The following is a 12112-nucleotide window of genomic DNA, read 5'->3' as shown; positions in this document are numbered from 1 at the left end:
CAGTGATTGTTTTTGGCTTGGGACTCTGTACCAAAAAGCAGTAGAAAAGACTTTGTCATGTTTCAGATGTCTATGAGTTGTTCCACCAAACAGACATTTGCCCTTTAGAATTCTTGGTGATCAATCAAATAAGCAAAGATTACAAATTAGTCAATAGTAAAATACAATAACACATCAGTCACAGCGGCCATTTTTCTGCAGAATGAGTACTTTTTGCCAATGCTTCTCCGCTTTTACGAGGTAGCATTTTAGCGGAGTTATATTTTTACATTGCAGTATTGGTACTTTAACTACTTCTTCCACCACTGATCATACCTCCCACTGACACCTTCAACTGTACATTAATCCTGTGTCCACTCTCAGCAGGTCTTGGCTTGCTGAGTGTCCCTGCAGTGCCTGCTTGCAGGCTCAGTCTCTGGCAGAAGCCACAGACAACAGGACTTACCTGGACGCTTGAACAGATGCCAACCTCTGTAGACTTACATAATGCAACCCACAGCTGCCCATGCCTCATGGAGTCATGAGGACATGACTTACATGTCTAGCACCAGCACCAGTGCAAAAAAAAAAAAAAAAAAAAGCAACATCTCTCCAATGTTACATGAGACCGGTGCTAATTGTTCTGTAAGGGATGCTTTGTTGCATCAATCGAACAGCATTGCCTTAATGTATAGTAGCCAGCCTATCACAGACGAGAATGTAATTTTGTGCCTTGGCACTGAACATGTGAGATAAGGCTTCACGAGTTCATCAGGTGGGCAGCTGTGGCTTGTATTGTGTAAGGCTACAAATGCTGCAATGTGTTCAAACTGTAAGAGTTCAAATATCATGAGATATTGTAAATTGAGCACTTAATAATAAATTTCCTGTAGAAATAGACAGAAAGTTCTATTAGAGGAAATACTGTGGAAAAAGTCTAATTGAGAGCAGCAAACCTTACTGCTGAGAGTGTGAAATCAATAAACAAGCAAGCACAGTATTACATAAAGTATATAATTATATTTGGCTGTGACCTCATCATCAACTGTACATGATGTAAATGTAACAATTCCATTTTAGAACATAAAAACACATATTTGTCATGTGGGCTTTGCAGTCGACCAACCATGGGACATCCAGCATCATAATAAAAAGAAAAGAATGACTACAAGCCTGTGCTCACAGGTAAGATAAAGTATGACAGAGTGGTTCACATACTCTTAATGTTAAATACAGACAATCTGGAAAAACTCACTCCTCATACTCTTTCAGACAGAAGTATCACACAGTGTGACATCCCATAGTTAAAACATTGCTCATCTGGCTCATCCAACCCACGGATGCCTCGGTTTCCTCTGTTTGTAAAGTTGAGGAGGGATTAATGGTCAATCAGCTACATGTTCCATGTTTTTCGCAGTTGACCCTCAACTGACCCACGTGACTTTCCCCATAAATGCACCGAGGAGGCGCAGTGGAGACGCTCACTCAGGCTCCTGCTTTCCCACCTGCGGTCCAACGTGTTGCTGAACGGGGCGCACGCCTCGCCTCACGTCCACGCTCCTTGCTAAATTACTAATAGATTTTGCGCTCTCGTCCCTGTGTTCGAGGCTCCTCCCCGCACTGATTAAATGCTCGCTCGGCGCTTCTGTCGGCTGCAGTTGAAGCGGTGGTGACAGAGGAGCAGTGAGGCCGGGCTTCCATCATCCTGACAGCAAGCAAACATCTGAGATTTGTCCTTCGCGCACCCTCACCGTCCAAGAAGCCTCAAGCATGAAGACCATTCTTGCTGCCTACTCCGGCGTCCTCAAAGGTAAGACGTTTTTTTTTTTTTTTTTTTTTTGGATTGAGAAGTGTAACAAGGGACCACTTGAAGCAAAAAAGCAGAGTTGGTCAAACAAATCAGAGTTCCTGGAAGAGGTCAGAGAGACATGAAACACACATACTGCGGGTTAGATTTGATCTGTCTCGCTGTGCTTTACTTTCTAGCAGCTGCAGGTCATTCAAACCAAACTTTAATCTCAAATTATTATTATCATTGTAGCAGAAATAGTCTTTGGGGATTTCTTCAGAAATACAATAGAAAACTTTGAAAAAACCCAAAACATTTTCAACATTGTAAAAGCATGAGGCTTTACAATCTGTGCAGCATACCGCATCTTCTGTCTTAAGACCGTCCCTTCAGGTGAGGTAAAGCTCCCCTAAAAACCCTTTTAATGGGGAAAAAAATGGAAGAAACCTCAGGACGGTCACCAGAGGAGGGGTCCCACCTCCAGGAGGGACAGACGAAAATCACAGCACATACAAGTTACGATGACAGAATAACAGATATATGTAGATTGTAAAACATATGTGGAGAGCATGCATCCAGGAGTATGTCGAGCAACTTCACCCGTCAATAACTGGTCCTGTGGCTGTGTGTTTTGCATTTCACTACAGTTGAAGTCAACTGAAATTAAAATTTTAGGCTAAATGAAAAATGATATGCAAATGACCCAAATGTGAATTAGTGGTTGATTGAAAATCCATAGAAGTAAATGATAAGGACAGCTCAGCAGCTCACTTCCTAAAGCTGAACATTTAAGTCATGAAGCGCTGCACTCAGATCAGCCACAGGAGGGTGTTTCACAGACAAACACACGGTCCACGGTTCTTCCTCTGCACCACCAGATAATGTCTGTGTTTGTCTCTGTCTGGTGACCAGTTTGAACACATACTGTCAGAATTGGTCATCACTGGTTAAATCCTGGCCAACTATCCGTCTCTCTCCATCAGTCACTGGCACTGATTCAAGCAGTGATAGCCTTTAAGGAGTCATAGCATCATAGATTACAGGTAATTCCAACCAGCAGCCTGGTTCTGGGTTATTTTCAGTGTGCACACATGGGATTAGACGACAGTGCTTTCCGAGAGGAGAGATCTTCCTTCTTATTGGCTCTCATCGGTATGAGCTTGACTAGCTTTAGTCGCTCTTAATGTGTTTGTTACTTTACGCTCCCCCTTCGCTCACGCTCTCCTCATATGTAACTGTGAGGCTTCACTTTTATGGGCTGGTGACCGAAAAGAGCTGGTGAGTAGCAGAGGTGCTGTGGCTTGGCTGAAATCTCTGTTGGTGTAGTGTAGTGTAGGCCTCTTGGTAGCATTGTTTGACTGTGTTCTAGGAAATCATTAATCTCTACTTTGTTTGTCCATTTTTAGATTTGTTTAAGAATAGAAAGGTATTACAACTGGGAGTGTGTTACCTGCATCTTTTCAGTTTGATTTAGCATCAACTGCCTCTCTTCCTCCTCTGTTTAGATTTCTGTAACCGTGTCGTCAATAGTCCACCCACACAGTTTTGATAAAACTCCTTTTACGCTGCGCTGTCTCATCTTGCACCTTTTGTCTCCAGGCACTGGCTCCAGCATCCTCTCTGCCCTGCAGGACCTGCCCTCTGCATTCTGGCCCTGCAGATCCAAGATGGAAAAACATCTGCAGGTCATATCTGTGCTGCAGTGGGTCATCACCTTCTTAGCCATGGGTGAGTGAGTGGGTTTGTGTGTGGACGCTGTTGTGCATTTCACTTAAGCCATAAGAAAGCAAAGAAACCTAGAAGAGTTAGCATATAGTCTCATTAGTCTCATGAGAAGGTGGTCAGATCGGACTCCTGATTACTCTTCCAGCCATGGATACAATATTGTCTGTAGAATTTAAGGTAATTGATTTGTCTGTATTTAATAATGACAATCACTTCTATTGAAATGCTTGCTTGCACTGTCTCCCCTCCGTCCCTCAAGGTGCTGCCTGCACTGTGCTGCTGATCTACATGTTCTGCACCGACTGCTGGCTTATTGCTGCCATTTACACTGCATGGCTCATCATTGACTGGAACACCCCGAAAGAAGGCAAGACATTACAGATGGCAATCACCAATTAGTTGAACTATTGCCTAATAGTTCAATTTTGATCCCTGTGTGAAGAAAAATCACTGGTCTGATGATGATCTAAGCATTGGCCATGTGATGATTAGCACAAACAATGACTGCTGAATGTTTAGAGTCTTTACTTCTTAAATTGTTCCTACCAGAAAGGTCACACTTTGTGCTGATTCAGAAAAGATGATACAGACTGTTTTCAGCCATGCTATCAGCGTGACTGATGTATCTCAACAACTACTGAATGGATTCTCATAAAATTGTGTACAGACATTCTGTACAAATATATCAACGCTAGCATATATTGATGAATTTACTTAGGTGGTTTTTCAATGGTGTGACACAATTAGTCAATCAACAGAAAATTAAGAAACAAGTTTGGTAAATGAGTAATGGTTAAGTAAAAGGAAACAATTTCAAGAGGTCACTTTGGGCTCAGATTAGTTACTTGTGAAAATAATTATTAGTTGTAGCTCTAGTTTTGATGTGATTAAGGGATTTCTAATCTGCACTGTTCTCCTCAGGTGGCAGGAGGTCCTCTTGGGTGAGAAACTGGACCGTGTGGACTTATTTTAGAGACTACTTCCCAATCAGGGTAGGTAACTCTGTCAGTTTGTTGGTGTACCATTGTTAATTTACCCAACCCTAACCTTGAAACATCAAGAGAACAGTAGAGGAAATGTAGAAACGAACCAGGAAAATGTGTGCATTTTGTTCCTATCACACATAATGTACACTTATTAGTTTTAACTTTTGCTTAGGATAGTTAGTATTGTTTGCTTTAACTGGTTCACTGATTTTCATCTGTGCATAGGTTTGGCATTATAGATAAGCTTATCAGGGGGGATCGTGTATTAGCCAATCTCCAAGCTGTTCCTTGTCTCATGTTGATTATGATGAGGGAATGACATTGGTGAGAGCTTTAGACTTTGCCCTGCCTGATGAGCTAAGGAGCAGTGTGAAGCTTGTTTTGCTGTCAGATATTCCCCCACTGAATCTTTAGATGAGAGGGCAGCCCTGGGTCAGAGTATAGGACAAAGCGTTATCGCAAACTGGAATACACACACACACACACACACACGCACACACCCACACACACTGCACACGCTGTACAGAAGCCGTGTATGACTAGACTGTTAGTGAAGAAGTCAAAAGTCAAGGCTGGGGTGTGTTTAAAGGGAGGATATGTGCCCTATGAGATATTCTGCATGATTCCATCAGCTGTAAAAGGATTTTGTTGAATCATCACTGTTGTAGACTAGCACTGCAATCATTAGTTGAGTCATCAATTAGTGGATCGCCACAAAAACGATTAGCAGCCCTATTGCTCAGTTAATTGTTGATACATTCTCTGTTCCAGCTTCTCGATTAAGATCATTTGTTGCTTTTCTTTGATTTGTATCATTGTAAACTGAATATTTATTTGCTTTGGGCAAAATAAGACAATTGATGACGTCCCCTTGATGTCATCACGTAGAAGATAGAGGAATAATGTTTGTCAGTATTCCTCTCCGTTGCTGAAGTCACTTTATCTTTCGTTTGCCCCTCAGCATGCTAATGGCTTTCATTCAGCTAGTTTGATTCCATCATTTCTTTACTTACTGTGCTGCTTGTGTTATCAAAGAAAACCTTAATTACTGATTTCGTTTCAGTCCAAATTTCATCAGTGTAAGGAGAAATGGTCTGCTCAGGTGTTGATGGGCATATTTACTGTGCAGAGGGAAGAAAGGAAAGATGGCTGTCTAACTCAGGGGGAGGAATTTGAAGTCCTACTTTTTGCAGCTGAACTTTGTTCATCACATTGATCTGTTCTGTGTGGACTATATAACTGTTTGTTTGTCTCAGTGGGTTCATGAGATCATTCTTTTGTAACCAATATGCTTGACACCAGGCCACACTCACATTTCTCTTCAAGAAAACTTTTAATTATGTATATTGCTGCATGACCGTGTTGCTTTTTGTTGCGCAAACGTTTAACTTTCTGTCAGTGTTGAAATGTTAGTTATCAGCTTCTGACACAGTCTGAGTCTATAGATGAAAGTTCATCACATGTACAGTTAAATAAATCAATTACAGGTGTATTCGGAGGCTCTTTTACTGCCTCACAGCTCAGGATAACCAGAATATATCTGCAGGGGCATAAACTGATTGTAGGGCAAGCGTTCTCCATTTATCATGAATGTACTGTATGGCTATTATTTGTGTGAGTTGGAAGCCAGCAGGTCAAAGTGCAAACCAACTTTAAAATCAAAGTGAGGATTGTGACTGTTATGAAAACAGTTACATGAATGTCTGTGCACGTATGCCTCAACACTAGAAACAAAGACCCTTCTGTAATATGTGTGCTTTCTTACACTAACCAGTCAGTCTTGTCCAGCCTCCATCTTTACTGTCTCCTCTAACTATACAAGCTGTTAAATGCTGTGTGCATCTCCCTCGGACTCACTGTCACCCCTTTACATCTGCCGTGCCAGGTGGAGTCCTTGTGGTACTATGGGGATCCTGAATGTGATTTCCTTTGCCAATGTGGTTATGTAACTTTTGTGTTTGACCAGCTACTGAGGGAGCTTTGTGTACACATTGTGATGGATCTAAGTCTACAGTGCAGTTTCTATGAGATTCTGCAGTTTCATAATTTCCAGCATGAGATCAAGGTTAAGTCAAGTCGAGGTTAAAATAATGCTGAATGTTTAAAGCTGTACCTTATTGCCGCCCGGTGCACGACGTGTTCACTGGCTCATTATTTTATGGCGGTCCATTAGCAGACAGAGGAGTCATGTCAGGTTTGAGCTGATAAGGATGTCCTAGTTTTACGAAAACACGAACTGTGTTCCAGATTCATACCATGGACTAATTCTAAGCCGTTCACACAGGAAAAGCAACATCCATTCATGGCTCCTACAAAAGTAATACACTGTACTCATATACATATACAGTACATATCCATGCATATACATACTCCCTGGTGTACAATTAAAGGGGTAGCTGCATGTGCATTTTTGCCTATATTTTATTGACCAAGCGATTGATTGATCAATCAACCAAGAAAATAGTCTGTGTATTACCAATTAAAATAATCATTAATTGTAGCCAACAACATGCAGCGACATCATTTCCTATTAGTATATAACAGTAAAAAATGTTTATTTTATTTGCATATGAACTTCAAACTGTAGTTGACTGTGAAGGTTACAATGATATTATTCATAATAAAGTTTATTTGTGCAACTCATCACAAAAATAATGTACACAAAATGAGCAAAAAAATCAAAGATACAGAATAAAATCAACCAGACAACACCAAGCCTGAGATTAGAATAAAGTGTAGTTTTTACTGTGTATAATCAGTGTTCAGTATGGAATTGGCTTCTGTTCTCAAGCCTTTCAGCCATATTGGTCACATGACCGTTCTCCTATCAGATGTTCCCAGTCTAGCAGTGTGCCCCTCATATGGAAATCAGCCTTACACTGGTCCTCTTTGTGCTATTGTCCTCCAGCTAATTAAAACCCACGACCTGCTGCCCAGCCGGAACTACATATTTGGCTACCATCCCCACGGCATCTTCTGTTTTGGTGCTTTCTGCAACTTTGGGACAGAGGCCACAGGCTTCTCCAAGAAATTCCCAGGCATCAAGCCCTCCCTGGCAACCCTGGCAGGAAACTTCCGCTTGCCCATCCTTCGAGACTACCTGATGTCTGGAGGTGAGACGACGTGAGAAGTCACAGAGCCTTGTAATGTCTGATAAAGTCGATAGCTGTATCTGTTGGAGAATGGACCTTTGTCCTGTGGTACAGCTGAAATAGTTTCTGCTGGAAGAATAGAAACTACTGAGTATGCTGACTCAATAGAGCTGTTCTGTTCTGACAGGCTGTTTGCTGTTTTTATTGTATGCACATGCTGTAGGTCATTGTAGGTTATTTCACAAATTGTTTCAAAATGTTTCACGTGCAAACAGCCCTCGCAGGACTTTCTGACCTTTTTCTTGTTTTTTTTTTTTCCAGTTCTAATGTGTAATGCAACAATCTTATCTGTAAAATCAATTTTTCCTTTTTTTTTTTTTTTTTATGAAGCAATGCTTTTATTTTCAGATGCAGTAGATCAGATTTTGCTCATCCTTAAAGGGACAGTTCACTCCCAAATCAATTTTCTCCTCTTGCCTATACTGCTGTTAATCCTACTGGATTGTTTGGGTGTGAGTTGCTGATGTCTGGAGATCTCAGCTGTAAAGCTTCTCTTGAATGTAATGGAGCTAGATGGCATTGCTGTCTCTTAACAGAAATCATGACCTGGTCACTCAAGATAATTCACAGGCCTTGCAGTTACACCTGTCAACCGTATCACTGTGCAGAAGCAAACGTGCATCTACTCCACTAACCCTAGCCTGACTCTATCTTGTGGAGATTACGTGGTTTATAGCTAGCCAATACTGCTAGGTAATGTTACAGCTCAGCTCAGATCTTTTTTTTCCCTCTCAGGTATCTGTCCAGTGAACAGGAACTCCATCGACTACCTGCTGTCACGTAATGGGACGGGAAATGCTGTGGTCATCGTTGTCGGAGGAGCAGCCGAGTCTCTGCAGTGTACTCCCGGCATGAATTCTGTCACCCTGAAGAACCGTAAAGGTTTTGTGAGACTGGCCCTGCAGAAAGGGTGAGCTGGCTGCACAACATTCACACACAAAGACACGTGCAGTTACAGCAACTAAACACAGGATTGACCAAATCTGTTTTGAGCGTGAACATATCATTCTTAGGGCTGCAGTGACTCATTGTTATGAATAAACCCTCAATTATTACTCACAGAAAGGGTGGAAGTGACCTCACAGGCAGCATTACCAAAAGCTCTTTATGGCCTGCAGTACCCTTTTGGAAGGGTCAGACCGTGCGATTTGGCATTGGGCTACGTCGTGCATTAATCACTACAACAAACTGGAGGGAAAGTGGACCCAGTTTGTCTCGCTGACCCCAACAAACTTGATTCCTTCTCAAATATCGCTGTGGATCTTGGGGCACCTGGTCCAAAGAAGCTTAGCACTTGCTAGAAAAGACATGCAGTTATGCAGAACTTAATTCATAACAACTAGGTTAGCATTCCAGCTGAACTAAGCCCAGACTGTGAGTTGAGGTCACTTTGAGTTCTCTTTCTGGAAAATGTATGGCTTGGATCTGACGTATGTTCACAGTTTTAGATACTGGATACTGGATTGTTTATCTCGACAGGTCTTGAAAAAATATTCCAAAGAAATAGTCTGAGGAGGAAATAATAAGTTACTTCTGAAGTGCTCAGAGCTCATAGAGATATGTAACCACTGAGGAGGGGTCTTGAGTTGACTTTGTATTGTTTTGAAGGGCCACAAGCCAAAAATCTTGGGAACCGCTGGTGTAGAAGATTCTCTATGCAAGGACTGGTTAATGAACAGTATGAAAAACATCCATAAATGATAGTGAGCAATCATGATAGTAAGAGTGAGTCATTGAGTGTAAATTGACTTCAAGGCAGGGTAGTTCTTACAGATATGACTAATATGTTATGTTATAACAGTAAAAATATTGATGCTTAAAATTAAGGTTATATAAACAGTGACATAACAAGTTTGTTTCAGCAAAAAAGTTTGGGTTAAACAGGCATTAACCTTGTTAGAAGCTTTTCATGGCTTTACATTTATTAAGTCTCCACCATTAGACACTTTTTTTTTTTTACAGTATATATTTTACACCTGTATTTGTTTATGCTGGTTTATTGCAGAAATCTGTTCACATCTGCTGTTTCTGTTTAGCAATGCTTTTGGAAATGTACATTCTGAGTTGAGTTACCTGCTCTGTGTTTCCTCAGGTCTGACCTGGTTCCAGTCTATGCCTTTGGAGAGAATGACGTCTACAAGCAGGTGATCTTTGAGGAGGGGACCTACTGGAAAACTGTGCAAAGGAGGTTACAGAAGATCTTAGGCTTTGCCCCGTGCCTTTTTCATGGATGTGGCCTCTTCTTTGGAAACTCCTGGGGCATCGTGCCTTATTGCAAGCCTATCACCACCATAGGCAAGTTTGTCTTGCTAAATTTTGTTTAGTGTGATTCAGAGAGGTACAAACTAGGGTTATCTTTAAAATTTCAACTGTCCTCCAATACTCTGCTGCAACAAACTCTGAACAGATTAACAGAACAGACAAAGTCAGTATTTGTTTCATGAGTGTATAAATGGTCAACACTGAAGATTCTGGCTTTTTAGTTTAATCCTCTCCTGCTCTGTTACAGTTGGCGAGCCGATCACCGTGCCAAAAATTGAGGATCCAACTGAGGACATGGTGGATCAGTACCACTCAATGTACATCAGGTCCCTCCAGGGCCTTTTTGACAAGTACAAGACCCGGTTTGGCCTGAAAGAAAGCGACGTCCTGTACATCCAGTGAAGGAATGAGGGGGCCCTGTTGAAGCTCTGAACTGTGGCAGCATCTTCAGACCTCCCACCGCCCCCTTACCCACCCTGTCCCTGTCCAATCTTGGTGCCTAGTTTGGATTATCTCTGGACTGCAATCCCTACACATGAGCACGTTTGCTAAAGAAACCTTTGCCCTCTGGATTGACACACACACACACACACACACACACACACACACACACACACACACACACACACACACACACACACACACACACACATGCATAAACTCATGTTCTCATGTCTCAGTTGGACAAAATTGCACCAAATCCCACATCAAAAAGCGTGCCTTGTGTTTTTTTTTTCTATTTCCATTTTTCTTAATGAGGGCATCAAGCTTGGACTGTCCCATCTGTGCAGCGGGGGGCAGTTCCACTAGATGGAGCTAGAAGGTAACATGCAGGACTTAAACGAAGTGCCATTGTTTTCTTTCACTCATGCATCCATGTAATTCTCCCTAAGCTCTTAAAGATCCTACTATATGCTAAATGCACAAACAATGCAAATGGAACTTACCACTTTATTATTGGGATCATAAGCCCAAAGATTAATTGAGCCAAAGACCTATGTTGTCTCCACAGATGTATGTATTTCTAGTGAATGAAAGCTGAAAGTGAGGGAATTCTACAGGGTGGATCTATATTGTGAATGGACAATACACATGTGCCTGTGAATGCCATAAAGTATTAATTGTATTCAGTAGTGAGGAAAAAGCCTGTTTTAGTGTGTCCCTCAGTGAATATTTCTGATGCACTTTCTCTATTGCCGATTACCCTCAAAGATTTTTGTCTCAAGAAAAATGCCTTTCGATATGAGAATTTTCCAAGATGGTCATTGTGCTGCTTGGTTTAATTTCCCTGTCTTGCCCTACTGGTGTCCAGGTCTGGATCAATGTCTGTGCCTATGCAACAAAAACTACAGTAATGTCTTGTGTGTTCAAGTATTTTGGAAAGTTTTGAACTGCAATTGAGGAAGATTAAGTTTCAGTTGGATGTTTGATGATTCCAGTATACAGTGGATCTCTGGGTAACCATGCCATGGGTGATGATTGAAAAGGAAGGGATTATACCAGTCTTAATACTGGTATTGTGTTGTTTGAGGGTGTCACTAGTACTTTTGTAAAATAAGACTATGTGAGTATAGAATATATCAACACAAGTTTGTGTCTTGTTGGTGGGTAGTAAGTTATGAAATTGTCATTTGAAGAACAATTTTCTTGACCATTGTGACTTCTTATAAAGAGCAGTGTAATCCACGTGCAAGAAATTTGGAAGGAATAAACAGACCAGTCTATATGATGAATGGCATCCTCTGTCTGCCAATATTTAAATTAAACTTTTGTATGTTTTCAGAAGGAGATTTGTGTGTGTTTGTGCCTTGTTTTTGGACATATATTATCCATCACTTTGAGATATTTCTGATGCTACATCTTTTCTCAAATCTACTCCAAAAGATGGCAATTTGATAATGCATTGTGGCACATGTTCAGGCTTCAACATACAAAGTCCCCCAAAAGTGGCTACCAGGCTGTTAAAGTAATTTATACCACAGGATCTGACAGTATGAAGTATGCAGTAGTTTGTAATGAAGTTACATTATATGTGAAATTACAAGCTGTAAACACTTTAAAACAAAGCATAATTCCATCAAATGGAAATATTCCAGATGATTCCAGGTCATTTTCCACACTTGTAAGTATGAAGTTGTAGAAAATAGAAATACTCAAAAATGCTGGAAACAGGCCAATGTTGATAAGAAAATGCTCAATATAAAAACATATAAGGACAA

At 41.1% G+C, this 12112-nt stretch overlaps 1 protein-coding gene across 1 annotated transcript; it reads left to right on the top strand.

Annotated features, from left to right (window-relative positions):
- The first annotated feature begins 1699 nt into the window (after positions 1–1699).
- Positions 1700–11626, top strand: dgat2 (diacylglycerol O-acyltransferase 2). The gene is made up of 8 exons (XM_070983042.1): positions 1700–1789; positions 3368–3496; positions 3753–3860; positions 4415–4485; positions 7388–7592; positions 8367–8541; positions 9724–9926; positions 10141–11626. The coding sequence occupies exons 1-8, from the start codon at positions 1750–1752 to the stop codon at positions 10293–10295; spliced, it is 1086 nt and encodes a 361-aa protein (XP_070839143.1). The 5' UTR covers positions 1700–1749; the 3' UTR covers positions 10296–11626.
- Positions 11627–12112: the final 486 nt, after the last annotated feature.

The sequence above is a fragment of the Chaetodon trifascialis genome, chromosome 16 (assembly GCF_039877785.1).
Source record: "Chaetodon trifascialis isolate fChaTrf1 chromosome 16, fChaTrf1.hap1, whole genome shotgun sequence".
Taxonomy (NCBI): domain Eukaryota; kingdom Metazoa; phylum Chordata; class Actinopteri; order Chaetodontiformes; family Chaetodontidae; genus Chaetodon; species Chaetodon trifascialis.
Note: the sequence above shows the minus strand (reverse complement) of the source record. Positions and strands in the feature narration are given on the sequence as shown.

What these genes read in the sequence shown, in the direction of transcription:
- dgat2 (XM_070983042.1), top strand. Translation starts at nt 1,750, where the DNA reads ATGAAGACCATTCTTGCTGCCTACTCCGGCGTCCTCAAAG. An exon ending in CTGGAACACCCCGAAAGAAG is followed by an intron (nt 3,861 to 4,414) that starts GCAAGACATTAC and finishes TGTTCTCCTCAG; the next exon opens with GTGGCAGGAGGTCCTCTTGG. An exon ending in GAGACTACTTCCCAATCAGG is followed by an intron (nt 4,486 to 7,387) that starts GTAGGTAACTCT and finishes ATTGTCCTCCAG; the next exon opens with CTAATTAAAACCCACGACCT.